Source organism: Engraulis encrasicolus, chromosome 24 (genome assembly GCF_034702125.1).
Source record: "Engraulis encrasicolus isolate BLACKSEA-1 chromosome 24, IST_EnEncr_1.0, whole genome shotgun sequence".
NCBI classification, from domain to species: domain Eukaryota; kingdom Metazoa; phylum Chordata; class Actinopteri; order Clupeiformes; family Engraulidae; genus Engraulis; species Engraulis encrasicolus.
The window spans coordinates 29,161,913-29,189,777 of NC_085880.1; the positions used below are offsets into that span (position 1 = coordinate 29,161,913).

The 27,865-nt window shown below is 41.2% G+C and overlaps 1 protein-coding gene across 1 annotated transcript; it reads right to left on the reverse strand.

The window, feature by feature from the left end:
* Nucleotides 1-252: 252 nt before the first annotated feature.
* Nucleotides 253-27,266, reverse strand: LOC134441781 (exportin-5). Its single transcript, XM_063192182.1, has 33 exons — nucleotides 27,054-27,266; nucleotides 26,389-26,510; nucleotides 26,193-26,265; nucleotides 25,967-26,104; nucleotides 25,522-25,704; nucleotides 24,340-24,366; nucleotides 24,006-24,191; nucleotides 22,929-23,005; nucleotides 21,491-21,529; nucleotides 18,070-18,169; nucleotides 16,816-16,899; nucleotides 16,103-16,228; nucleotides 15,281-15,371; nucleotides 15,059-15,187; nucleotides 14,753-14,868; nucleotides 13,446-13,601; nucleotides 13,199-13,240; nucleotides 12,939-13,028; nucleotides 12,505-12,704; nucleotides 10,076-10,175; nucleotides 9,626-9,804; nucleotides 9,409-9,509; nucleotides 8,876-8,972; nucleotides 8,344-8,480; nucleotides 7,320-7,417; nucleotides 6,765-6,811; nucleotides 6,315-6,421; nucleotides 6,155-6,220; nucleotides 5,652-5,752; nucleotides 5,436-5,543; nucleotides 4,991-5,128; nucleotides 2,016-2,180; nucleotides 253-868 (listed from the first exon to the last, which is right to left on the reverse strand). The coding sequence occupies exons 1-33, from the start codon at nucleotides 27,153-27,155 to the stop codon at nucleotides 713-715; spliced, it is 3,681 nt and encodes a 1,226-aa protein (XP_063048252.1). The 5' UTR covers nucleotides 27,156-27,266; the 3' UTR covers nucleotides 253-712.
* Between the last annotated feature and the right edge of the window lie 599 nt (nucleotides 27,267-27,865).

Below are 27,865 nucleotides of genomic sequence, written 5' to 3' on the forward strand. Positions count from 1 at the left end.
GCTCTGCGTGGACAGTGCAGCATACATTTACCAAAAACATTTGAAAGCCCAAAAATAATTCAAGTGGTTCTTTTTAGAGATTTGCTGCTTTTACTGTTACAAATAGTAATGCATATAGTAAATTTATCTGCTAAAGTAAAAACAAGCAAATGCCTGTACTCAACTTACTATAGGAGCAGTTTTTGGGAAAACATGTTAACAAGAACCGTAAATCAGCAGCAAACACAATCACACACAACCAAACATAACCAATGACCTTCAAATCTACATTTATTAAAAACAAAATATAAACACTTCTTTTTACATAAATTGGTACCTGTGCATCAAAAATCTCAGCACTTGCTGCAATCAGTAAGAAAGGATAAGATCAGTGGTACATCTTCATCAGTAAAGAAACAAAGGGAATGTAGTGCAGAATTTTTGTTCAACCTTTCCAGAATTTTCACATGATTACCAATTTCATCTTGGACCTATGACATTGACATGATTCCTTCTTAAGACCATATGACTTCATCCAAGCCTTGCGTCGTCTTCATTTAATAAACCGTGTGGGACACTACTCAAAAAAATGTTCTAGTGATGGTGGAGGGACATTTGGGAGGTGCTGGTCTAAGTGACCATTGAAAGCATCAGGGAAGGACTAAGGTTTGGTGGTCAGTCCGGTCTGTGGAGTTTGGCTGTGGCTGTGGAAGTGATACCTGGGGCTGGTTCCTCAAACACTGTCCTGGCGTGGGTCGAAGAGTGCAACCAGACCGCTGGTCTCATTGCTGTCCAGCAGGTCTCTTCGTGTCTCAGCTTTTGCCACTTTGAAAAGAGACGGCAGATTGCGAATGTGCACCTCCTTTTTAAACTGCTGCCCCAACGGTTTCTGGAAGAAATGGTACATTCACATCACTTAGATTGAGTGTTACACATGAATAGCTACTTCACTTGAAGGTCTGATATTTCTTAACTTTAGAATTATATATTTATATTCCTTGGACAGTGTACGGTATGTCCTCTTTGCAAGAACAGTGACAGGAAACCACTAGGAGACAGAGAGATTAGGAAGGATGAGGAAATTATCTCGGCTCAGACTCGAACCCAGGTCCGTGGAGTTGGGATATGGTGCTCTAGCCCACTGAGGCCCAGTGCCCCCTACGTTAATGTTTTTGAATAAATGACTGCTGCCATGACCAACAAAAAAGTCTGTGGATTCCATATGTTACTGTAAGTAATGTGGTAGCACTAAAGACTCCTACAAATTTCAGGCAGTTGCGAAATAAGCCGAATAATAAATTCAATAAATAAAAACACAAGGGGTGGGGACAGATTGAAACGGCTTCTCCAAAGGGAAACTTGGTGGATTGTTAAATTTATTGCCACAACATTTTGGGGCCTCAATGAGGATGTGGACTTTTCTCCATTTTTGTAAATGTCTATTTTTGCTTTGAATGAACTTAAGAATCGGACTGTGGGATGAAAAAGATGGTGGATTGAGAAAATGAATAAGACTGTTTTTAATTATTTGTTTTGGTTGTGGGAGACACTTTGATAAATGATTGTTTGTATTGACCTTGTGTGGTTTGGGAGGGGCGGGCTTTCTGTGTCATGTGACCTAGCTCTACCTCCTTACCTGATATACCTTTCACCTGCAATTGTTTGGCATGCCCTGATGAAGACAATGGGTCGAAACGCATAGGCATGTAGCCAGTATTCAATAAAGGCTTTTTAACTTTAGTAAGGAGTGCCTCAAATAGTGTTTTTTATCTTTTCATGGAAGTTTGGACGCCCAAGTTCTTTTTGATGGGCAATCTTTTTTACTAACTGGATACAGGACCCAGGGAAGCATTCCCTTTTCTCTTTTTGTATGCCGAATAATGTTCAGTGAGGTGGTCTTGATCATGGAACTAACTCCTCAAACTTCACATTGAGTTCTGGCATCGCTGTTGTGGATTACTCCATGATAATGGCCTCTACTTCCTGAACAGTTATTACACATTCTGCATTCTGTGAGTGTTTTTTTTTTTACCTACCCCAACAGTGCCAGCAATGAGCTTCTTGAACTGGTCTCGCCTCTTCTTATCTGCAACTTTGTTGGTGCCTGGGTTGAGGATCTTGTGGTCGAACTGGTCCAAGGCATCCTGCTGGATGTTGGGGATCTGAGTCATCACTCCCTTTAGTTCTGTATAGCGTGGTCTCTGTAAAAGAAAAAGAAAAAAGGATGCAAGTTATCAGTGTTTCCCACATAAGATTTGTGAGTCAATGTGTGTGGAGGATAGCAGGCGTTTACGATCGTCATTGAAAAAGTCGGTTAACGGTAAACCCACCAAAACTATACAAGCTATAAACAAGCTAAAGCAAAGTTCACTCACTCAATGTGTGATGTGAATTGATAGCAGGTAAGATATCGCTGGTCTCAGGTCTAAATAATGGTTGTGATTTTCATAATTGTCATAATAGTAATTTTAGATATTTAAACAAAAATCATAGTGGACAAAAGTCGCACCCCAAAAAGGTCACACTTCAATATGTTGTTGGAACACCTTCAGCTTGGATTATGGCTCACATTTGCTGTGGCATTGTTTTTGATAAGTGCCTCCAGTGTAACAAGATTTATTTCCACCCAGTGTTGCATTCATTTTTCACAAAGCTCTTGTATTGGTGATGGTGGAATCTGAATGCTGTGCAAGGCCTTCTCCAGTACATACAACATGCATACATCCCAAAGATTCTCAGTGGTGTTACAGTCTGGACTCTGTGATGGCCAATCCATGAGTGAAAATCCATGAGTACCTTCCTTAATACAAGACCTTGGTGAAAAATGAATGCACACGTGGTGTCCACACATGGGGCCTATGCGTACAGTGTGGCAACGTGGGGGCTTAATTTGCCTATATCAGAGAACAACAATATTGCCACTTTGACACTGGGGATGTGTTGGTAGGGGTTGGGATTGGGAACAGAAAGTATAGATCCTTAAATTGTATTTGGCTAATCCACCTAAATAGATGTGTATAATGTATTATGGCTTCATTTAACTCTGTTTACTGACTTCTTACACTGAACCTGAACCAGACACAGACCTTCAACAGATGGTTTATTAATTTCATCACTTCGTCTATGGAGCCATCTACTGGAATATCCAGGTAAAGATCATCCACAAATGCTTCTTTTGTACCGGCACTTATTCTCTATGTATTCTTTGTTGTGAGTTCATGTTTGGTATATGCAAAATTTGACATTAGTTGCCATCCTATACCATTACCCAGTATCTGGACAATTTTCCATTGAAGTATTTGTACACTGCAGTCCACATTTCTCTGCTCATCAAAACAGTAACGTGGTTATTTGTCCACTAATGGTTTTCCACACGCCAGCGTGTATGTACGCTATGTACAGGGGTGCACATAACTGGTACGCAGGTGCGCATGCGCACCAAAAATTAGCAATGCGTGCTGCCACCTCGGTCACTACGGCGCACTTGCGTACTGACTATCTCAACAGACTGTTGATGTTGGTGAATGGTCAAACATGTCCAAAAAGAAACATACAACAGTAGCCTAATCAGTTTCTTTGGAGTTTCGTCAACAGCAAAGAAAATTGAGTCCGAGATTTAAAAAACAAAACTTTCTGAGAAGTGGGTCCAAGCCGTGGCTTGATAATGATGAGCGGACAGAAATGTAGTGCCAGTCCCTTGAAATGCGGAATCGTTCTGTATGTGGTAGTGAACGCATGCGTTCCGTGTTGAACAGGTAAGGGACGAGATGTGTCCCGTTTTCTCATGAATGCCTAAAAATAGACATGTCACTCGCATATCAACTGTAAATCTAACGACAGTCAGCGCGAGCGCGACCGAGTTGAGCTCCTGGCTCTCTCGTCCTCCCTCCATCATTATGGAATTGTGCCGTCTGTTAACTCCCAGAATGGACGCGCACTGCCGTCATTCTCATTGGCAACTCCGATGCATAGAAGTTAAAAACTGAAAGCATGCATCCATGCGCGTGGCTTCTTAAATGCACGCAGTTCCCGGCCAGCTCCACTTCTTAATTTCGTCAGGTTTTTCCCACCATATTCCAAACGGACACCGCATACAAGTTATTCCCCTTCTGTGCATCAGTTAACAGGCATGACGGCGAAATCGGCAAAAATAGATGAAATCCAGACAATAAACACTTAACTTGAATATTACATGTACCATATGTAGGCTAATTAAGATTTAAAGAATACCAAACTAACAACACATTTGATTAGGCTACCTTTCACCAGTTGCATTAGCCTTCAAACAGCATGTCAACGTTCGTGGTGAGAATGTTTTATCCTTCGACCCTGCAGACAGTGGACTTTTTTTTTTTTTTTTAACCGCGGATGAGGTGCGTACCAAAACATATTTGCTGGTGCGCATATGAGTAACGGCCTAAAAAAGTTATGTGCACCCCTGGCTATGTATTACGATTGAGCTGTGCGTTACACAACTGAGCTGCATGTGATAAGATCCGTTGTTGAATGCCCTTGTTACTATGCTTGCTTGTAGCATTATGTTCCTGCTTTGTTCATGTGGGCATAGTTAGTGTTTCAAATCATAAATTGGGTAAGTATCCTCTGATCACAGCCAATTTAAATTACCGGCTCGCCAAATTTAATTCCTAACTTATTCAACAAAGACGCTGCATTCAGAATGTTATGTTTTGCGTTTCTTGACCGAAGTCCTAAAAGTGCCATATCATTTCTTTATCAACAGATTAATGTTAGGAATGGGTTTTCTGTTCGGGCACAATTAAGTTGCGGTTACGATGCTGTTCACGAACACACAATATTCCCTGACCAGTTAGGGTTGGGTTTTGGTCTAGGTACAGTTTGGCATTTTCTCACATAGAAAAATCATTAGCGGATAAATATTCACTTTACAATTTCATAAACAGAGAAAAGTTTGTTTGACTACAATTTTGATGAGTGGGGAAACGTCCAGTTGGAGACCTGTTTGACATTCAATATAAGCCACAAGTCTCACCAGGTTGTCGTAGATGAGCAATGCCAGCTGTGTGAGGGTGGCGTTGGATCCCTCATGCTGCCCGTGGATCTGCAGTCCCTTCAGCACGCTCATGTAGACCCAGGTCACCGCATCCGGCAACAGGTTACCTCCCGTCACCTGGGGCACCGGGGGAGGAGGCAGCCAGCTCAGTCAGCCATTCAAGCACTACACCTTTTAAACCTTTATTACACAGTGACTGCAGAAAACGTACAACTGCAATAAAGCAATATCTTTGCTTCATCTCTCGCATACTTCATCTCCATTTAGGCAATTTTGAAAAAAAAAAAAACAACACAGTTTAGCATTCCATATCTTTTGAACAGAGGCACATAAAAACAAACCATTTGCCTTCCACTGTGTGAGGCAACTAAGTGTCTTTACTTTTTGAAAATCTTTAAAAATGAATTATTGAATCTTAACAAACCTGTCGGAGGAGGGTCCAGCAAACCGTAGTGGCACTTTTCACACATATACTTGTGTCTTTCCAACACAAGGACGTGAAGGCAATTGTCAGAATAGTTATGTAAATATCCTGTGAAGAGAACATTCAGCAAGTCAGGCAAAGACATGCTTTTGTTAGGTCGACATAATACTACACACATGGAAATGATCACCATGGTTGATGTTAAGGTTTGGTTACCTCGTGCTTGAGCAAGCACTTCCCAAGGTCAGTCAGCTCCTCTGGTGCATTAGCCGAGTTCAACTGGACGCCCTGGGATGAGTAGATGGCCATCTCTTCCCCTGTGCGCCGGAGCACAAAGTTATAAACTATGGCTTAACCCATTTTAGCCTGATGTATGTGTTGTTTCTTATGTGTTGTTTACCCTTTGATGCCTGGAGACACATATATGCTGCATTCAGGCTCTTGAGATTTTAGCTTTTTTTTAAATAAAAATATGGGTATGTTACAGTTGAATGAACACATTCTAATGCAAGATGAAGCTCTTGGGGTTTAAATGCAACTTATTTGATGTTTTTATGTGCATCAGAGGCTAAGATATTTAGTTTTTTTATAGGCTGAGGGCAACTTTCCCAACAAGGGCTCAGGCATTCAGCAGGCGTTTTTTGCAGATGCTTCAGGCATCAATGGGTTAACACACTTCAGACGCACAGAAAATGCACAGCGATGTCAATGCTGCTTACCGTCATTATCTGCACTCTCCTCTTTGCTTACAGGCTCAGCTGCTTTCCTCGATATGCATGCAGTAACTGGTAAACATGAAGATGAAAACATTATTAGTAATAGATAGTATTAATGGCTTTGCCAAGTTCAGTGTTCAGTAGATATTACTATGTGACTTACTGATCAGATCCAGGAGCTCTTTGGTCACAATGCGCACCAGCTGCTCCTCCAGCATCTCCTGAGTTACCTGCGTCTCCTCCAAGATCACACTCTCCTCCTCTGTCTCACTGGAAACACCATACATAAAAATGAAACTTTTTCACATTCATTGTAAGAGAGTCTTTACAGGACAATTCTTCATCGTGAACCATTAGTCATTCAAAATGACAACACAACTTCACAAGTATCATTGGAGTACAGTATGAGAGGCATAAAAAAACACAATAGAAAACTAAAATAAAACAAGTCTTTTAAATAATTGGAGCCCACTGGACACACAAGTGAATGGTTTTTTTAGGTTAGGCAATAAGAGAGGTCCAGCTCCTTCTTCAGTTGATTAAACATATATTTCCAACATTACATGACACTTTATGCTTAACCCATAGACAATTGCAGATTAGGGACACTTACGCATTATTCGTTCGTTGGTTTATGATCTGCCATCTTAAGGTAAGCCTCTGGAAGCGGAAAGAAAAAATAATAATCCACCATTTCCATATTATCACACACTCTGAACTTGGTTTTCTCTAAACCATCTCCACAAGGGTAACAATCTACTTAGATACAGATACAATAAAGATACAGAATTTCAACTGATTTGGAAAGTGGTTGGACAAAATAACAACCGTCATTTTAGTGTGAGAAGTTTCATGGCTCGAGGGTACCAGCTTGTTGGTCAATCTTCATTAATTGCATATTGCACCAGTAAAGTAAAGTGTGAAGGTTCAATTAGGAGGGTAAGAGCACAGTTTGGCTCAATTCAGTTATTTTGTCCAACCCCTGTATAGATATACTGACATTGTAAAAAAAAAAAAAACACACATAATATAGTTCATTTTCATTGTCCTGTCTTTATAATTTTTATCAGTCAATTTCCAATTACAACTGACATCAATTATGAAAGAGCTATATCCTAAGGCAACAGATTTGGCGCTATGGATCCTTTGCACATGAATGACTGCTCACCTGTAACATGTATGCAAAGAGGGGCCCGAGCAGGGGGCAAAGCAGACTCTCATAGTACTCAGGTGGACACGACGTCACCAGCTGCTTCATGAGAACACGTGAGGAGCGACGTTAAGGAAAACAATAACATTGGAAACACAGCAATCAAAGCTCCCAACAAATGTAACAAATCAATTACATATGATCCAATATTGAAGAGCTACGGAATATATTATAGATTCACATTTTTATTATATTATATTATATTATAGATTAACATAGATTAAGCACAACATGGCATAAAAATAATACAGGAAACCATCAATACAACAGCAGAGCATAGAGAACACAGTAGCAAGCCAATGTTTTCTCCATGGTACTACGTCCACATTTGTCTGATCTTCCTGTAATAAATGTATTATTGATTATGATCGAAACTCATCTTTGACAGTAACTACAACCTCACATGTAACTTCAAATTCCAGACACAAGGGCATAGTAATTCAGAATTTACAAAAATAATAAGTGTGACGGAGGTCATCCTGCACCTGTTCACCCCCCTCGGGGATCGAACATGCGACCTCGTCAACTACAACGGTTCGGCAATGGGAGACACAGTACGATACCGCTGGGCCAAGAGACTAGTCTCTCGGCCCAACGGCACGAGACTGTATGAAGCTATCGGAGGGAGGTTTACCAACGTTCCACGCCAACTCTGTGCTAGTTAGCCTCCGTTACACTCTCCCCCTTAAACCTCACTCCCATCCCGGGTCAGCGGCACCACTGTGACGGAGGTCATCTTGCACCAGTTCACCCCCCTCGGGGATCGAACGTGCGACCTCGTCAACTACAACGGTTCGGCAATGGGAGACACAGTACGATACCGCTGGGCCAAGAGACTAGTCTCTCGGCCCAACGGCACAAGACTGTATGAAGCTATCGGAGGGAGGTTTACCAACGTTCCACGCCAACTCTGTGCTAGTTAGCCTCCGTTACACAAGCTGTTGACCAGCTAAGGTGAACCCATTTGTCATTTAAAGGATATGGAGTAAGGGTCGTAGCCTGAAGTCAGGAACATTTTCCAGATTGGTGAGAACAGACTGGATGATGCGATTGGAAAGACCATCAATCGTGTAGAAGTCCTGAACAAGAGAGGGACCCAAGTTGCCCAGCACATGGAAACTGGAAAACAACAACAGTAACGAACACAGTTACATACAAGGAAAATTTATATTTCATATTTGAAATGAAATGGTGAAAGCATTTGGTTTGCGCTCAAGTCATTTATCCCAAATTTGGTCGTGTTCCAGGAAAATTTCAATTGCATAATGCTGTTTGTTAAATGTAAACGGAACTTGTTTAAAACCAAACAAATACATAATTCCTTTTGAAACCAGAATGCTCCATGCATCCAAGTAAACTGCAGTCAGGATAGCATACGACAGTGATGTTGGGGCACACCTATGAGGTCCCAAGTGTGACCTGGGCCATTCCCAAATGTATTCTAAAACATTATGGTAAATACACAACACCAGAGAAACACATTCAAATAATACAAAAAAGCAGTAGAAACTCACCAGTTGTCATAAAGAGTACAAAGGAAGCCTTGCATGCGTTCCAGGGAGGTCTTATACACTGGCGAGTCATAGACATCCAACACTGGTGTTGGCACACCTGCACAAAAGCAATGTGTTTAGGTAAGGCTAGCACTGTAGGCAAATGGTGTGTCCTATGGGTTGGGATGAAGTCATACAGGCTATTCCACAACTTGACAGGGCATCCATGGCCTAATACTTGTAGATACATAGTTTTGTCTTGAGAACAGATACTTAACCATTCGAAATCTCATGCTGTATCATACATGGCCCACACACACACAGTAAAGGTGGACAACTAATTTCACTGTGTGTTTTTCTTTTAGTAATTGTATGCATGCAATAAAACTCCAAATACTCTCGTGTGACCAACACTTAGTCTGTACCAAAGTAAATGAAAGTCAATTCAATTCATTTACAGCCAACAATAATTTAGACCTAAAAAAACCCCAACATTTCTAGCAGTTTAAAACGTGTGATCTAATGTTAGTGGCAGTAGTGAAAAATGCTCTTACCAAGTATTAAATTCTTTTCTGAATCCATCACCTCATGGACTCTGGCAAAGGTCTCACTGAGGCGAGCCACGTTTTCTGGCGAGAACAAACTGTTTAGAGTCCTAAAAAGACAGAGAACATACATTAATGCTAATACACAACTACTACAGTGAGTCCAAGTCAATAGAGTAAAGCATGGGGGCACAATTCAGCATGTGAGTGGAGTCAGAGGCCTCACCTGATGAGGCCTAGCAGGTTGGGTAAGATGGCCAAGACCTGAGTGGAACAGGGATTCCTGTAGATGACTCCAGTGACCGTCTGGCCAGTCACAAAACCACCTGAGAACGCTTCTTGTGGATCAGATGGCCATCGAGCACGCTTCACCACACCCATGAATGTGTAGATGCAGAAACTGATCTGAAAGACCAGGAAAAGGAGGGTGAAAAAAAAATATTGGTATTACATTCACCGGGTGTTTGACATTTTTTAGCTGGTATTTTGGGTGCATATTCTCTGCACTACATCATAAAATCCAGTTGAAGTAGTAGAGTTAGGTTTGCCATGGCAAAATAATATTTTCAACTGTCACCATTTTCAACAACTAACAAACAATGCTTTAAGACGCTAATTTCCTTCTAGATCAATGACTTTACTCTACCACTACTCTACTGTAGAGGCGCTTACTTACTCGTGAGCGATTGATGCCAAACTGATCTTCTGTGCAGGGGTCATTCACCACTTGATCGGCACCGATGTGGGTCAGGAAACTAGCTGGGTCCCACAGCACACTGGGAAAAGGTCATTTACATGGAGGTTTATGGCGGTTATACAGATGGGGAGGGAATCCACATTAAAGCATTTATAACAAGGGTAAACATACAGTCCCCTCCAAAAGATTTGGAACAGCAAGGGACATTTATTTGTTGAAGTAGCTCAAAATCCTATTGAAAAAGCCCAAATCTATTGCTCAAAGAAAATGCTGAGAGCAAAATGACAGATGCAATACTACACATTTTGAAGGGGACTGTATGTTCAATTTGTTTTATTTAATCTAACCCACTCATCAGCAGTAAGAATCTGAAGGCCACATTGAAAGACTAATGAGTCTATAAAAGTGTGTCCCAGAACCTCTCTGAATCCTCTCTACAAATTTCAATTGACCCGTTCAGAATTCACATCACACTGAATGCGTGCGCATCATTGACTCAACACACCAGAAAGGTTTTAAGAGTATTAGAGTAGTATAAGAGTAGTAGTTTTAAGAGACTCCACTTTTCTAAGTGGTACTGCACTCCAGGGGCGCCAAAGGAGGAGTGCAGACTCCATTCAGAATTAATGGCCGCGCTCTCTCGACAGCGGCCCCTAGGTGAATTGCAGGCATGGGTAAACTAGGGAGTGGGGAGGCTGTATGTAAAACTGGCTGTGAACACACACACACACACACACACACACAGACAGTGCAGACCCTAGGGGTGTAAATAATAATAGTTTTGTATCGATGCATCGATCCTACAGCCCACGATTCAATTAATAGATTCATCTACAAGAGAATCGATTAATCTTTATTAATCAATTTTCGTTATTTTTTCACTCATTTTGTGAGGCATTTTATTTTACTCATACAGAGCTTAAATTATATATCACTCTTATTTTTTTATTTTTATGTTTACTTTATTTTTCATTTTATTATTATTATTATTTTACCTTATGTATTATCTTAATGTTTTAAATTTCAAATTTCCTTTGGGACCATTAAAAGAATCTTGAATCTTAACTGTTCTTTGACTAATTTATTTCCTTCTTTCTTCTTTATTTCCTTTCTTTTTGCATTTGTTAATTTTGTGAAGCACATTGAGTTGCACCTGTGTATGAAATGCGCTATACAAATAAACTTGCCTTGCCTTGCCTTACAGTAATAACGATAATAGTGAGTGTAATAATGATGTTCCCCAAATGAAAAGTATGTAGACATTTCAGCTTTTGTTTTGTTTTGTTTTGATTTGAATCAAGGAGCATTCTAAAGTATCAAAAATAATCGAATCGCTAGCCTAAGAACTCGATATCGAATCGAATCAAATCGCCACAAAGCCTCCGATTTACCCCCCTAGCAGATCCTAAAGAGAGAAGACCTGCCGTCCTGATGCGTGTACATTGATAAAAAAAATAGAGATTCCGAAGAGTACACTTCTTATGCTATTTCGAGAGGGAAGAGGGCATTCCAGAAACATAGGAGATGATTGTTGTTACTAGACATTAAACTACTGACTGGACTGAGGACATAATCAGGAATGCCCTTGACTGTGGTACCCACTGCATATCTGAAGTCATCGTGACCATCCGTTTTCTTATTTCGGAAAAAAAAAATTCTGTACAAATGAACGGTGCACGGTCGATTAAGCTCTAATGATGCGCACGCAGCCAAATTACGTCACATCTGTTTACAAACAGTAAATGGGTCTATATGGCCCATTTTTCTTTTACGTGACTTACTGATGTTTTGGGCTTCCTCTTTGCACCTCTCACAGTATATTTCTGGCATCAACTACCAGTTGTTTTCCTTCCTGAGTGTTTGATTGCATGTGTATTGTGAGCATTGTACACACTGCATGCAAGACGAATGCAGATGAATGACACAGATATCACACATACAGTGTATTACAGAAGTGAGTACACATCTCACATTTCCGCAGATTTATAAGTACAATATATTGCCAAAAGTATTCTTTCACATGCCTAGATGCGTATATGAACTTAACTGCCATCCCATTCCAAACCCACAGAGTTCAATATAATATTGAACCACCTTTTGCAACTATTACAGCTTCATTTGTGAAGGCTGTTCACAGGGTTGAGGAGTGTGTTTATATTACTTTTTTTACCATTCGTCCAAAAGCACATTGGTGAGGCCACACAATGATGTTGTTCGAGAAGGCCATGATGTGACGATTACCCCTCAGTTTAGATTACATTTTACTTCGCATCACAATGGACATAAAATCACAGATTCAGCACCTGCAAATCAATGTCAAGATATACTAACAAATCTGCAGAAATGTGGGGGCTGTACTCACGTCTGTGATGCATTATAGAGTACTACTGTACATTGATTTTACAGACCTTCTGATCTCCTCTGACAGCCAGTGGGTGGTGACTGGAGCGAGGAGCTCCTGGAGGAAGGCCTCCTGCTTATTGTAGTCCTTGAACTGGTTGCTGATGAGCACCAGGGCCTCCATCAGAGCACACTTCTCCATTTGGGTCAAGAGCATCTCGTTAGAGAACAGCTTCTTGACGTGCGTGTAGAGTGTGTTGAACGAGGGCTGGATATAAACACATCAAGAAAAGATCACTCAGTCATCACACCAAAGGTTGCAAATTACAAAGTAGCCATGTTTTCAATCAGTTGTAACTGACCGCAAGTTCTTCTGACTGCTCAGATTCAAGTGACTTCAAACTTACAAGAAGACTTGCTAGAAGGCTGTGCTATAATGCTACAACAAATGCATATGATGCTTTGTAGTAAACCAAAGCTGAAAAAAAACGTTGTCATTTACCAGGACAAACTCTGGGTAGTCGCGGCATATCTTGACGATGGCCGAGCAGGCATGTCTCCTGACATTCTTGACAGCTTTTGTGCGGGGTGCCTAAAGAGTTTTGGGGTAATTGTGTAATCAACATTATAATTACATCAGTCCTACCTCAGCAACGAGATGACAACATTAGAAATAATAACCATATGTACTAGGAAAGTCATAATGTACTGTATGTCAAACTAAATGCTCCCAGAAGTCACCAAATCGCAAGTGCATCTCACCTTGTTCTCTTCCACCACCTCAAATGTAATGGCTGCAAACAGCTGCAGAATGAGAATATGAATCAGATTACCGATAAAACACGAATAATCCCTCATTTATTGGAGATTAGAAAGTGCAAAAGGATCATAACATGACATAATCAGCAATGTTTTTGTACTAATAAATTACGTATTTAAATTTAAAAATCATTAAAAAAAAAATGATTGAATATGTATTCCATTTTATCTAAGACCTACAAATACATACCCTAGTGAGAACCTGCGGCAGGAGCTGTGGCTGGTGTGTGGCGAATGGGAAGAGCGTGGAGATGTTGGTGAGGATGCAGGAGAGGATCAGGGGGTCCCGAGTCTCGTAGGAGAGAACCATTTGCAGCAGCTCAATGCCTTTCTCAAGAGAAAGTCTCTTCAGGAGGAGAGAGATGGCAGAGGTAGATCATTTAGTAGTTCTCACAGTATGCAGTGAATCCTTCACGGATGAAGTCCAATTAAATTAAATTACCCTTGACTGCCACTTTTATCCAAAGCAAGTTATTTCACAGGGTCAACATGAGAAGTTCATTTAACACAGCACACTGGATACTTTTTTTCTCTTCATTGTTTTGAGCGAACAACGCGTTTTGCCCAGTGCGTCCTCAGGTGCACTCTTTAAGCACTGGGACGCATTGGGCGAAACGTGTTGTTCGCGTTAGTTTTGTGGCTGCTGTTTTTCTTCAGCTGGAACTGCTCATTTGAACAGGGGTGTGTAGACTTTTTATAGGCACTGTATGTGAATGTTAGAAGGTAGAATGTTTTTTTGATAAAAGTTGGAGCATATGGACTTTCAGAAATTAGGTGTGTGGAATTAATCTAGACTTCACCTACACAAATTGGATTGGGTTTTTGACTGTATAGTGAAGGAATCAATGCAATCCTGAAGCGCATACCAGGTGTTATTACGCCTTTCATTACAGTTCGTATGCAAACAGGGAAAACGTGGAAGAGTTTGGTCGCATGTAACTTCAGCTCCCAAAAATACCAGCAGCCATACTGAGCCTCGCTACATACTAACAGGAGTAGCGGCATGTCTGACTGACTGGAAGAATGCAAAAAGCTCATGGATCAGCTTGTCTCAATTGAGGACACCACATTTCATTATGGAAGTACGGTGGCCTGTTCATTTGAAAGGGTCCTCTCAGTCCTTTCAGTCTCCAAACTAACGCAAGAGGTGTCCAAATCTACTTGTAAATTATGCATACAAACATACCTTTACAAAGTACCTGTACAAAAATAAGGCAAATCAACAACGATCACCTAGGGAGATTCTACTGAATTGTGTGCATTGACATAGAATGACCCTAGTCTAATAATGCATAATCATTCCATGACAAAGCCGAATATCTTCGGGAGGGCTCCAAATGACACAAAACTACCATGGGTCACTAGAACATGATGTAATAATGTGAAATCAAGGGCCCAATGTCCGTTTTTCTCCTTTAATTCCAATAGAGCAGCAAGCTGTGCGCATGAATATTCAAGTGTACCAACTTCACATGGAGTAAAAGATAAAATTTGCACCTCTTTCTCCCCAACTTTGATGAGCTGACCGACCACACTCTCAGTGTAGAAGGTCATGGCATCCCACTGCAATGCGGAAGGTGAGAGAACGGAGCAAAGGCCTTCCCCTAATTTGGCTGGGGAGAAAAACAAAATTACATGGTTATTTTTTTTTAAACAGAGCTAATCAATGTACAAATGTGTGGACGGATGTGCCAAATATGGTGTTCTAACTATTACATCAGCTTTTATGACAGATAAACGTTTATAGGCCAACACTTTCAAGATGGCCAACTTTGTTTGTGTGAAAACTTTGGAATCACTCACATGTTGCATTTCCAGTGTCGATGGGAGTGATGAGCTGGTACTGCAGCCATTCACTGGCGATCTGGAAGGCCTCCTCAGGAACAGTTCGGCAGGCCAAGCGTACCACTTCACCCTGCTGAGCTCTGAACGCTACAAATGCATAATGTAATGAGAGGAAAAAAGTGCAAAACAATCTCATACTTATTGTGTGTATACAATAATATACAATGATTTTAACCTTACAGTTAAAGAAGATGTTGAAATCCTCGTCGCTGTCAAAGTCTCCTCTGGAGTACTCACAGCTGGGGCTGTCGTTTTTGGAAGGGAACCCTGTCTGTCAGAATACAGAGGTTGGACATGGTTTGAGGAAATGAAGGAGATACAGTAGTATGCAAAACTTGGGACACTCCAAGGATCTCATATACACTACTGCTGTAATTTCATCAGAAAATATCACATTGCCAAAAATTGTTTCCCTATAATATGTAGCCATGGGAGTGTATTCCTCCACACCAAAATTCGTAGAGTGGATTTATATACTATTATATTGTAAAATAATAATATACAAGATGCAAACATTTGGGGCACCATTTTAATTTCAAACTTTGTATGAACTCATAGGTAGTTTTTGTTGACCGGTTGTGACCAGTTGTCGCACAAAATTGTTTTACTTGTTTTGCTAGATCTGAAGTAACAGGCATTAAGACAGATAGACCCTACAATGAAATACGCTATCTATCACAGGAAGGATTATGATTGTCCTTAGTTCTTTCTTGGAGAGTCACAATACACTAGTGGGCTCTGAGCAACTCTCCACTGACCTCAATACTGTATGTAAACAAGAAAAGCACAGGAAGTCCTGACATAGTTGGTGAGAGATTCAATATTCAATTCAGATTTGTGTTGATGGATCAATGGAGATTTTTGCCAAAATGATTACTAACGACTAAAAACAAACGCATAGAAATCTGTTTTGAAAAATATCTACATACTATGTGAAAACGATGCCTTTATTCGAAATTAAACAAGCACAGCAAACATTGTACACAATTCGCATGTTACTACCTTGACAAGGTTTGTCCTGGTCTCCTTCAAATACCTAATTGCCACCTGGACGACAACAATATCCTTTGATAGGACCTCGTGCCTAAAGAAAGTTCCCCACGTGACTTGGGTAGATGATTTCAAAAACTGTGGTAGAAGGAGAAAATATGGCTTTAGAACAGTGGTACAAAATGTATTAACTTTTCAAACAAAATAAATAGTGTTCTGTGAGGCAGGCATTCACATGGACTATCTTCCATGGTCATTATGAGGTTATTTCAGAAAAAAAGAGGTATCGCACACCAATAAAGTCTTTCTTGAGGTGCTGGCTTCCTGAGCATATAAATGTTAAAGAAAATGAAAAGAATGCCGCACACTCTGCTCCATGTTTTAATGGTGAAGTGACGTTTCGGCCGGAAGTTTGAAGTCTGAAGAAGGCCAGACGGCCGAAACGTCACTTCACCATTAAAACATGGAGCAGAGTGTGCGGCATTCTTTTCATTTTCTTTAACATTATGAGGTTATTAAAATAAAGCTGCCCCCTATGGACAGCTGAGAACCTCACACCTTTAATGAGATATGGATTGAGTCCGTAGGTCTAATACAAACTATTCTTTGGTTCTACAAACGTCCAAAATGGTCTAGATTTCTGGCAATCTACCACCAAAACCTCAAAAACAGTGTAGCATTCAAAGGTGTATGTTGTATAACGGAACAGATGCAAAAAATATCACCTGACTGGGATGGGTAGTGAAGGCGAGAAAGGCTTCCAGGTACTTGTTCAGATTTCGTGGTACTTCGACTTCTACAGCAGAACCCTAAGGAACATAAAAAATACATGTATGCATGCATACCTTAAGGTAGAGTATGCAATTTTTTGTAGTTTTACCATTCACAATGTTTAATTTCTCATGAGCATTTCCATCCTACTTAGTAATTACCGGTATTACTGAGTAAATGACACTTCATACATAAGGTGGATCTTCATGTTCTCCCTTTAAATGTCCAATAATAGGCATCTTTAGCTGCTAGACACATACTGTACTTTGGTCAGAGCCGTAAATATGAATTATTACTAAATATTCATGAATGAGAAGATTGGCAATGGGCAGCATTATTGAGATGAACAGCATGACCGCAATACCTACTCCTACATACTCTGCCTTTAAAGGGGTATGTCACTATTTTGGGGCTTAATACAGTTAAAATCTTTGGCCAGGGTTTATAAAGGTGATAAAGTGTCTTATTTTTCATGTTAAGCGTTGTCTTGCTTTAAGAGAAGTTAAAAGAGGGAATATGTCGCTAAGCCAGGCCCGCTGACAGGGGGGGACAACCGGGCTTTTTGTCCCGGGCCCTGGGATAAGGGGGGCCCAGAACTGGGCCCTCATTAAGTTTGTGATTAATGGTTCTATTTAATTTCAAAATAAGTTGTTTTTTGAGAGAGGGAGAATGCGCTATATTTGAATTAAATAAATTATGCCGATATTTTGCCTTTCCTGCCCTTAAAAAAGGATCAAGAACCCCCGCATCCCCCACCCACAGTGCACAAATGGTTTGGTCGGTCATTACGAGAAAGAAAAAAACGGCTTCAACTTAACGCGGCTCATGCTACATGCTACAGTGATCCATTGACTTTCACTAGCTTAGCTACATACGTGTACACCCTCTTTTAACTTGTCTTAAAGCAAGACAACGCTTAACATAAAAAATAAGACACTTCACTACCTTTATAAACCCCAGCCAACGATTTTAACTGTATTAAGCCCCAAAATAGTGGCATACCCCTTTAATACGAGAAGGTAATACTTCATTTAATTAGTAAGATTCACTGCGACACACGATTTCCCCTCATCTATTATACACCGTAGATCAACTACACATAATGAACGAACATAAAAAGGTACCAGTAATACAAAATACAGAAATTAACTTAAAGAAAATGTAAACACTTCGCTTGTAACTGCACAATATGGGACGTCGTTACTTACCACAAGTGTACAGAGCTGATTCCCAATGGCACACAGCACCTGGCACAGCCTCTTCAAGAACGTGTAGTGCCTCTCCACCAGACCAGGGGCCTCATTCGTTCTGTATGGCAAATGACCAAAGAAATATAAGCATCAAGTAATATTTCATAATACTGAATTGACGACTATGATCCAAAAAGCACATTTTGTTTTGTTATCTTATTGATCATTTCTGAATGCACATAGGCTTTACCACCCTTTCGTACTAGTTTCATTTGTTCAGAGAGTCTTCTAATATGAGTTTGATCTTGTTACCCGAAAAACGGATAATCAGCCAACGGAAAAGGGAGGAGGGAAGGAGGCGCACATTTCGAACATCAACAAACTTCACCCCTCTCACCAGTGGTTGTCTTTCAATATCATGAACAAATGTCAGCAACTGGGTGAAACAGGATGCATTATGGACATTTCAATAGAGTTCTCCCCTCTCTCCACTAAACGTTTCTCAATTTGGCAGCTCCAGATCCTCTGTGCGATGTCAATAAGCTTATTCGAGATACTGCAACGGCTACATGCGCATTTAGACAGCAATGCATTCTGGCTCAAAAAGTTGCATGACGGTTAGATTTCCTGTCAAACTTAAAAATTTCGGTGATGTTGCGTCGACGAGGTGACATGTCACATGGTGTCAAACTATCGCGGGATGAATGCGACTGCAGTCAGATCTTGCAAGCTCTGCAGTTGCTTATCCCCTTCCACGCTCTCCTGCAGACCGCCTCCGAGGTCACGCGCCCATGAACTGGTTGGTCAACAACTCACTCACGTGTGTATACGAGTCTTGTCTCACACCCCTACAGACGTTTGCGCAGGTCCCCGCTTCAGCTCCTCCTCACTGCCTGTCCCCCCACTCCTCACACGTGGTGTGTTAGTAGAGCAAACTGGTACGAGCTCATCGTCTCGTTCATATTTGTGGCCGACTTTAAATGCGCTGTATTTAATACCACCCACATTGTGACAAGTTCTCGCTCACGTGCTTCGTCCATGTTGGTCGACAGCAACAAAGTCGTATGAGGCTAATGAGTATATGAAAGGATGGTAAAGCCAGGCTCACCAACATGCAAAACAGAGACCCTCCATCTTGCCATTGTTCCCCATCCCGCACAACGTACAAATGGTTAAAGGGTCATTCCACCGGTGGAGACATGAATACAGTGCCCTCCATAATTATTGGCACCCCTGGTTGAGATGTGTTTTTTAGCTTCCAATTATTTTATTTTTTTTCTCAATAATATGGGACCTTAATGGAAAAAAAGAGAAAAATCCAACCTTCAATACAAGTGCATTTATTCAGTGGGGAAAAAATCCCATATAAAGAAATAATTATTTGACATCAAATAATGTGTGTCACAATTATTAGCACCCCTGGTGTTAATATTTTGTACAAACCCCTTTTGCCAACAAAACAGCACCTAATCTTCTCCTATAATGTTTCACAAGATGGGAAAAGACAGAAAGAGGGATCTTCAGCCATTCCTGTTTGCAGAATCTCTCTAAATCATCCAGAGACCTGGGTCCTCTCCTCTGTACTCTCCTCTTCAGCTCACCCCACAGGTTCTCAATGGGGTTGAGGTCAGGGGACTGAGATGGCCATGGGAGGAGCTTGATTTTGTGTCTGGTGAACCATTTCTGTGTAGATTTTGCCATATGTTTAGGGTCATTGTCTTGCTGAAAGACCCAGTGACGACCCAGCTTCAGCTTTCGGGCAGAGGGCAACAGATTTTGATTTAAAATGTCCTGGTATTTTAAAGCATTCATGATGCCATGCACCCTAACAAGGTTCCCAGGGCCTTTGGAAGCGAAACAGCCCCACAGCATCACTGACCCACCCCCATACTTCACAGTGGGTATGAGGTGCTTTTCAGCATGCGCATCTTTCGTGGTACGCCAGACCCACTTAGAGTGTTTGTTGCCAAAAAGCTCAATCTTGGTCTCATCTGACCAAAGCACACGGTCCCAGTTGAAGCCCCAATACCGCTTGGCGAACTCCAGACGCTTGCGTTTATGATTGTGAGTGAGGAAAGGTTTTCTCTGTGCATGCCTCCCAAACAGCTTGTTGGCGTGTAGACAGCGCCTGATGGTTGATTTGGAGACTTTGTGACCCCAGGATGCTACCATTTGTTGTAATTCTGTAACAGTGAGCTTTGGAGATCTTTTGATTTCTCTTACCATCCTCCTCACTGTGCGTGGTGGCAAAATAAACTTGGGTCCTCGTCCAGGCTTGTTTACCACTGTTCCAGTTGTTTTGAACTTCTTAATTATTCCTCTCACAGTGGATATGGGCAGCTGCAGTTGAGTGGCAATCTTCTTGTAGCCTCTGCCTGACCTGTGAAGGTCGACGCACATCTGCCTCACTTGTATGCTGTGTTCCTTTGTCTTTCCCATGTTTAAGAGTGGATAAGAGAAATGGCCTCGGTGTCACGTCATATTTATACCCCAGGGAAACAGGAAGTGATGAATTACTAATTAAATGTTCCTACATACTCTGGTAAACTTTGTAAACTACTGTAGAAATGACAGAAATGCTTCAATTATATTTATTTCCTGGGAATTGTTAAGGGTGCCAATAATTGTGGAACAGGTGATTTAATGAAAAATAATTATTTTTTAGTCAGGGATTTTTTGATTTTCTTACAATTCATTCGAGTTGAAGGCTACATTTTTCTACAATTTTCAGTGTGACAGTATTCTTCTGCAATAAACACTGAATTTATTTTAAGGCTTTTAACACATCTCAACCAGGGGTGCCAATAATTATGGAGGGCACTGTATGTATTGAAAGTGGGTCATATATGTAGTAGAATAGTAGCATAAATGTCTAATTTGGTGCATTCTTCGCCGAGAAAAGGCAGAAAACGGCTTTTTAGTGCATATGGATTTGTGACAACGATCCCCATAATGCATTGCAATGCTCAAGTTCCACAGGCCACACCCACGCAGCTCTGCCAGTGACTTACTGGAGCCTCAATGCCAGTGATTTCAAAAGCACTGGCACACTGATCTGTGATAGGTCTGTTAGCGCATTAGGTCCAACTCCCTATGGGCGGGGTTGAAAGGGTGGGAAAAAGGCTTGTAGTCTCAACAGAAATCCACCTCTCTTACACTTCCTACTACAATGACGCAAAATGACAATTTTTACATCATTGTAGGAGGAAGTGTAAAGAGATGGATTTCTCCTGTGTCAGGGGGAATTGAGAGTGTTGCACGACCATTCAAAAGTATGACTGGGTGTCTAGCAATGGAAAGCCTAATGCAAATGGGTGAAGTGTCCCTTTAAGTTTAATAGGCAATAAGTTAACATTAGAAAGATACTCTTCTCATGCAAATATTTGCACTCCACAACGATAACAATAAAATGTATTGCATTTAATTTACTGTGACTCACTTAGTGCAATGATTGCCAATTGCTGCGCCATCTGCAGACCTGAAAAGACATGATGTGTCATTTTATATCAATATGCACAACAACTTGACATAAATGCACTACCGGTCAAAAGTTTGGGGTCACCACACTTTCCTCCCACAATACTTCTTTCTGACAGTTAAGCTTATTCCTTTTCAATTTCAGTTCTGGTATAAAATCAGTGTATAGAGTTATTGTTCTCTGAAATTAATGCATGCAACAAATAAGCAATCTGATATTGGAAAAAGTAACTGTTGAGTGGATTTACTTGTATAGACAATGCATAGAATAGACCAAAATGTATCACTAACTTTTGACTAATCAAAGTGTACCTTTACTAAGGTAGTGTCTAGTCTGGTGTACTAATCAAAGTGTAGACTCCTTTGGCATTAATAATAGCCAGTTGCGGTTCTACAGATTCATTCCCGGTATGAGATGAGGTCCAGAATTGCCCATGAGCTCTATGAGCCCCATGCATGCAAAAGTTGATGTCTGCTCTTGTCAATCCATACAATGCCGGATGATATACACATCATTTGAAAGAGGAGAATCTACAGCAGTGTTTCTCAACTGGTGGGTCGCGACCCAAAAGTGGGTCGCGGAAGGGTCATGGGTGGGTCGCGGAGCCTTGGTGTAAAAAAAACTAATTGTAAAAAAAAAAATCCAACTTTTCCGGCAACAATTTACAACTTTTATTTTGATAGGCTAGTGAACTCCGTGTCATCTGTTGTCATAGATACAATCTGAATGTTTATGCGAGATAGATAGCGTGCAAGCAGTCATTCGAGTCTTGGTTACATTTTGAGAATTGCATTGAATGGAATTGAACGCTAAAAAAATTGGGTCGCGGCCGAATGAGAGAGGAAAATGGTGGGTCCCAAGACTGTTCCAGTTGAGAACCAATGATCTACACTTTCCAACGATGTATGGCACTGGCTTGCACACTAAACCATCGCTGAGACAATGAATCGTGCATTCATAAGTAGGTGCATTCTGATGACTAGAAAACCATGCAGCTACTTTGACTTGAATTTCCGGACGAGGTGGCAACCCAACAAATGTCATACACCTACCATTGGAAAGGGCATACACTGAGCTTTCCAGTAGTTCCATGCATTCTCTGATAAACCAAAGAAATGTCTGTAGAAAAATGGTCTAGAACACGTATTTCTATGTAATAAATGGGTGAAAAAGCTTGGTTATATTTCAGTCTTCTGTCCATTTTAACCAATTTTATGTGTAATCAAACCTTTTTTCACATGTGGCTATTCAGTACTTTCCATTATTCCATTTCAAGCTATTTAAAAGATGTTTGCGACTTGAGTTGCAAACAAATAACTGGAAAAATGAAGGTGACCCCAAACTTTTGAACGGTAGTGTATGTTTTCAGACTGAACTGAAAAATGAAAGGGTTCCTTACTGTGCTGCTGAGAGGATGTAGTGAATGGCGATGTCGTCAAACAGTAGCATGAAGGGCTTTCTCTCCTCCAGTTTCCCCTGTGGCATGAGTATCAACAACATCAATTAGCCTACACCACCCTCCCTTACAGCAGTCCCTCAATCCTGACCTAGACAACACCTACAGAGGGACAGCACAACGCATAGGTTCACCGTGTTTATAAACAAGATGTTGTGAGGAGGGGCAAGACAGAGGTTGAGTTGTGCGCAGATAGGGTCGCACAGCCAGGAGAAAACAAAAATGTAGAACCCATGTATATATCGCTAAATATCATGTGGAGGGAGGAGGAAATGTGCGGAAAATGCAACAACATTTGTGTTAATATTGTTTTGACTGTGTGTTGCGATTAACCAACATTATACATGTTTATTATATGGTTGTGGCGTCATCGGTCGAATGCTCCATTCATTTCAACGGGGCTCCCCAACGTTCGCACGTCTGTTATTTTTCGATAACGGACGGGTTGGTCTATAACAGACCGCTGTCAATGGCAACAAGACTTTTCACTGCTAAAGCGACTTTTCAACAAGACTCTAATCTGCTGCTGTGATAGACAACACCTGTTGTCCTGGCTACCTAGCTGTAGCGGTGTTCCACAACGGTTCCACTGCTAGTGCTATCTTCTGCTATCTTCACATATTAAGTGAAAGGTTGGAAATTAACCCATGGAGAAGTAATGTTGGTCATTCAAAATCACCATATGTATTGAGGGAGTTGGAAATTACTTTTTTTGGCAAGGACTGAGTATGATTAATGGAAGTTCTGCGCCTTCTGATTATTTCAACAGAAAAGCAAAAAACAAAACAAAAACACTCACACATTCATGAAGGAGACCCATCAACACTCTAGTTTCTAACATTTAGTCAATGCAAATGCAAAATGCATATAAAATTACCACAGCTTTGCACAAAATGACCACACTCATTCTTGCAGCTTCACAAATCTAGTTGCTTTGAAGATATAAGCAACCCCGCCCACCCACACACACACACAATGGCTGACTGCAAGAATAGTGTTGGTAAATAGCTTGTAGCGGACCTTTCTACTGATGGCAATGAGCAAACACTCGGCCGCCTCAAGCTGCAGCTCCGGCTCCCCCAGCAGCAGGCACAGCACCTCCAGCAGACGGCAGTTGCCATTGGTGATGTGCTGCAGCGGCACCCAGTCAATGTAGCCCGCCAAGGTGTTCAGAGTTGCCACGCCCACTCGACAGTGAGCCTTAGCCTACATACATGGGGATGATGATAAGAAGGATGAATTGAATTAATTCAGATTGCCCTTCATTGATATTCATGTACAAACATACAAAAGAATTAATAATAATGATGCCATTTCTTAAACTCATCTTACATCACCAGCAAATATGAATTACCTTGGCCTCCTCACCAACAACAGCTTTCTGAGGGAGAAAAACATGAAAATGATGATGAAACACCACCTATGCTAACTTTGCATGCTAAATTTGACACATAAGTCAACGAATGAATGCAACAACTTACAAATATATTCAGTCTGCTCTGAGAGTATTGGAACAGAAAGCCAAATTCCCTGGGGTTTGGTTGTCCACTGAAGACATTTGGGTTTGAGACAGAAGTTCAGTGGCAGCTTCTATTTACTGGTAATTATATCTAGATGTGCCAGCCTTTCAAACCTGGCATTTACATCTAGATGTACAGTACATCACACCACAGCATTTTAAAGGTGAGAGAAAGAATTGGAACCGATCATCTGTATAGAAATAGGCCGTGTCTCAAATGCTGCACTTGTGCACTTCGGGCACTGTTTTTCAGTGCCTAGGGCACTCATGCTGAAAATTTCAGTTGAGCCAGTGCACTGAAATGGCGGAAAAATGCAGTGCTTGAATGATGGACACTGCACACACTAAACGGCGGCCATGTTGACAATGACACGAAGGGAATGTGGCATTCAGTTCAGTAGAAGAGTTTGGTCAACAGCCTCCTAATTCTGTAAGTAATGTTGATGGGACACCAACGTTTTCATGCCAACCAAAGTATTATATGTGTGATTGTTGTCCTTTGGTGTGAAGGACATGGAAATACAAGCACCAGACGCTGTGCATTTTAAATAGTAGCCAACTCATATTTTGGCGAGCTAATGCCATGCTCAGCCGTCACTTCCAGCGAGGGCACAGTGCATAGTGCTCACATTTGAGACACAGCCATTGAATGGAAAATTTGGAGGCACAACCCTTGTTTGGAATAACTTCCTCAAGCCTGCTACCCATTGACATCACCAAATGTTGTAATTCTTCATTTGTGATGCTACTGCAGGCTTTTACTGTAGCTTCTTTAGGTTCTTGTTTGTTTCTGTGTTATTTCTCCCATCACCCTCTTCTTTAGGAGGTGAAATGCATATTTAATTGTATTTCACTTGTTCTTACTTATGCATTATGGTCAAGTCATTGATTTGGCCAGGTAAATATTTTGCCCCCTCAAACTCACCTTTTGGCTTAAACACTGAAGTCTTCAGTAAACAACAAGGGAATTTGCCTTTCCGTTCCATAATATTTGGGGGACAGTACTGTATTACTAACCAGTTTACGGTAGTTGTCCACACTGTGCTGTAGAACAGTCAGCAGGAATCCGAAGATGCTGCTCATGTTCTGTGTGAGTGTTTGCTGGATGTCACGCCGCCTCTGTGTGGGCAGCGTCTGAAAAGTGATGACGTCCTCGGCTAGTCGTAGCAGAATCAGCATCACCAGCTCTGCTTGGGTGTTCTGAAAGGACAAAACGCAACATTACAAGAGTCACAACACTGCCACATGAAGAAAGATAGTTGTCAAGACCATTATTTGTGCAGGAATTTGTGTGCCTACCACCCACACACTACTATTTATGTAAATCAAACATATTTTTTTCATTTTGTTCACATGTGGTCCATAAAACCAAACGGAGAAGGGGAATCTAGAAAACCACAGGGTTGACCTTAGGTACACATAATGTAATATGTAGGCAGGCAGACGAATCAAGCGTTCTTACTCCCATAGTTGTAAGCGCGTCCATTTCTTCCAGCATGCGTGGCCAGTTCTGAGGCCATTCTCTCTTGATCATTTCCACAACTATGCGAGACAAGGCATCCTTAATGTGACTTTCCTCCTCTAGAATAGGACGTGTTCCCTAAAAGGAGACAACAGTAATTCAACAGAGCTGACATATTATGAATACATGAAGGCATACCTGAATGAATACATGAATTGTAGCTCACCTTTGATAAGAGATCCATGGCACAGTTTTTAAGAGTAACCTTTTCTTCTTGTGACATACCGTTCCATCTAAACCTAAATTTGCAGGCACAAATACAAACACAATGTTAAAAGAGCGGAATGCATTTTTAGAATGAATCATCTTGTGTAACACACACACACACACACACACACACACACACACACACACACACTTACTTGATGGCATGCTCCAGAACCTGAAGACCAAAATGCCTTATGACCGGATTCTGTGCTTGGTCTGACAGCTGGAGGCCACACTGGACGCAAAATGGGCACTTCTCTTTAAATTCCTCACAGAACTGTAGAAAGAGTACACGGTGTCAATGATGTTCGTCATGGATGCAGTTTGGATAGGCAGTTTGCATCTCGGCATCACGTGTAGATAGTTCTAAGCATTTGCATAAGGTCTGGTCCATTTCACCAAAACACCTTGCACAGTTCACTTGCCTGCATACAGTGATAGAATGTAACGTATCGTGCAAATGCGAGAGACATTTGTTTATGTGCAACATTGTTGCTATTTTCCGTTATCACTAATCTCTCCCGTTGCATTCTACTCTTTCAATCTTTCACTAAGAAACCACTGCATGATCACTCTATTGGTTTATGCAAAAAGCTAACGTGGGCTAGAATGAATGGCCAAAACAGGCAGCAAAAACAACCCTCAATGTGGCATGTTCGTCGTAGTGCGATGCAATGCAATGATTCAAATGGTATTGGAATGGCTTGAGGCCACTTCAGATAGTTTAAGACAGTTAAGTAATGCAAGCAATGTTCATTCGTATACAACAAACTGACTGATACCAGGCTAACGCTATCATCATTTTGGAAGCTAGCGTTACCTTCAGGGCCTCCAGACGGTATCGTTGGCTTGACTCTGGGTCCATCATAACGTAAACAGCTTTAATTAGCTGATCGCACATCTCAGTGACCGGTTCAGCCATTGCTCTGAAATGTGTTTTCTCTAAAACTGGCGAACCACGTTTGTTCTATTACTCAAGCTTCCTGCAGCATACGGTTCCTTACACACCATACACACACACGAAACGTGCCACTACGCCGGGCGAATGAACCAAGATGGTGGACAGCACAATGGACTACTGGGGCTTGTAGTTCTTTCACCCTGGCATGGTTACAAAAAGTCTCTTGAATGAATGCAAAAGTCTTTTGAATGGATGGATGTGTTCAAATAGCAAAAAATGTCTTCCAAATGCACATGGGAAGGCGGGCCTACAAAATACTTTTTTTTTTTTTTACTTAAACTTCCCTCTAAGCAGGTGATGAGCTGGCTACATCTATGGGGACATTCTGATGCATTTTATGAGTGTGTGCAGTGCCTCCTTTACAGTCTAGTGCAGGGGTGGGGAACATGTGTCTCGAGGGCCGTTTGCGGCCCTTTAAGCTGTTTTATCCGGCCCCCGATATAGTTTTAATGTTATGTAGCTTCACATGAAATATGACATATTTTGTAAAGGAAACTTATAAGATACAGTTGCAATACAATTCAGCTATATCCAGGGGACCTGGAGAAGGTGGGGTCTGTTTTAAAGGTGACTGCCTTCATAGGCCTAAAGTGCAGGGGGAAATCCTGGTTTGTGTTCATAATACGGCCCTCGCAGCATTTATACTGCCTTCGGATGAATTTGAAGCGGCC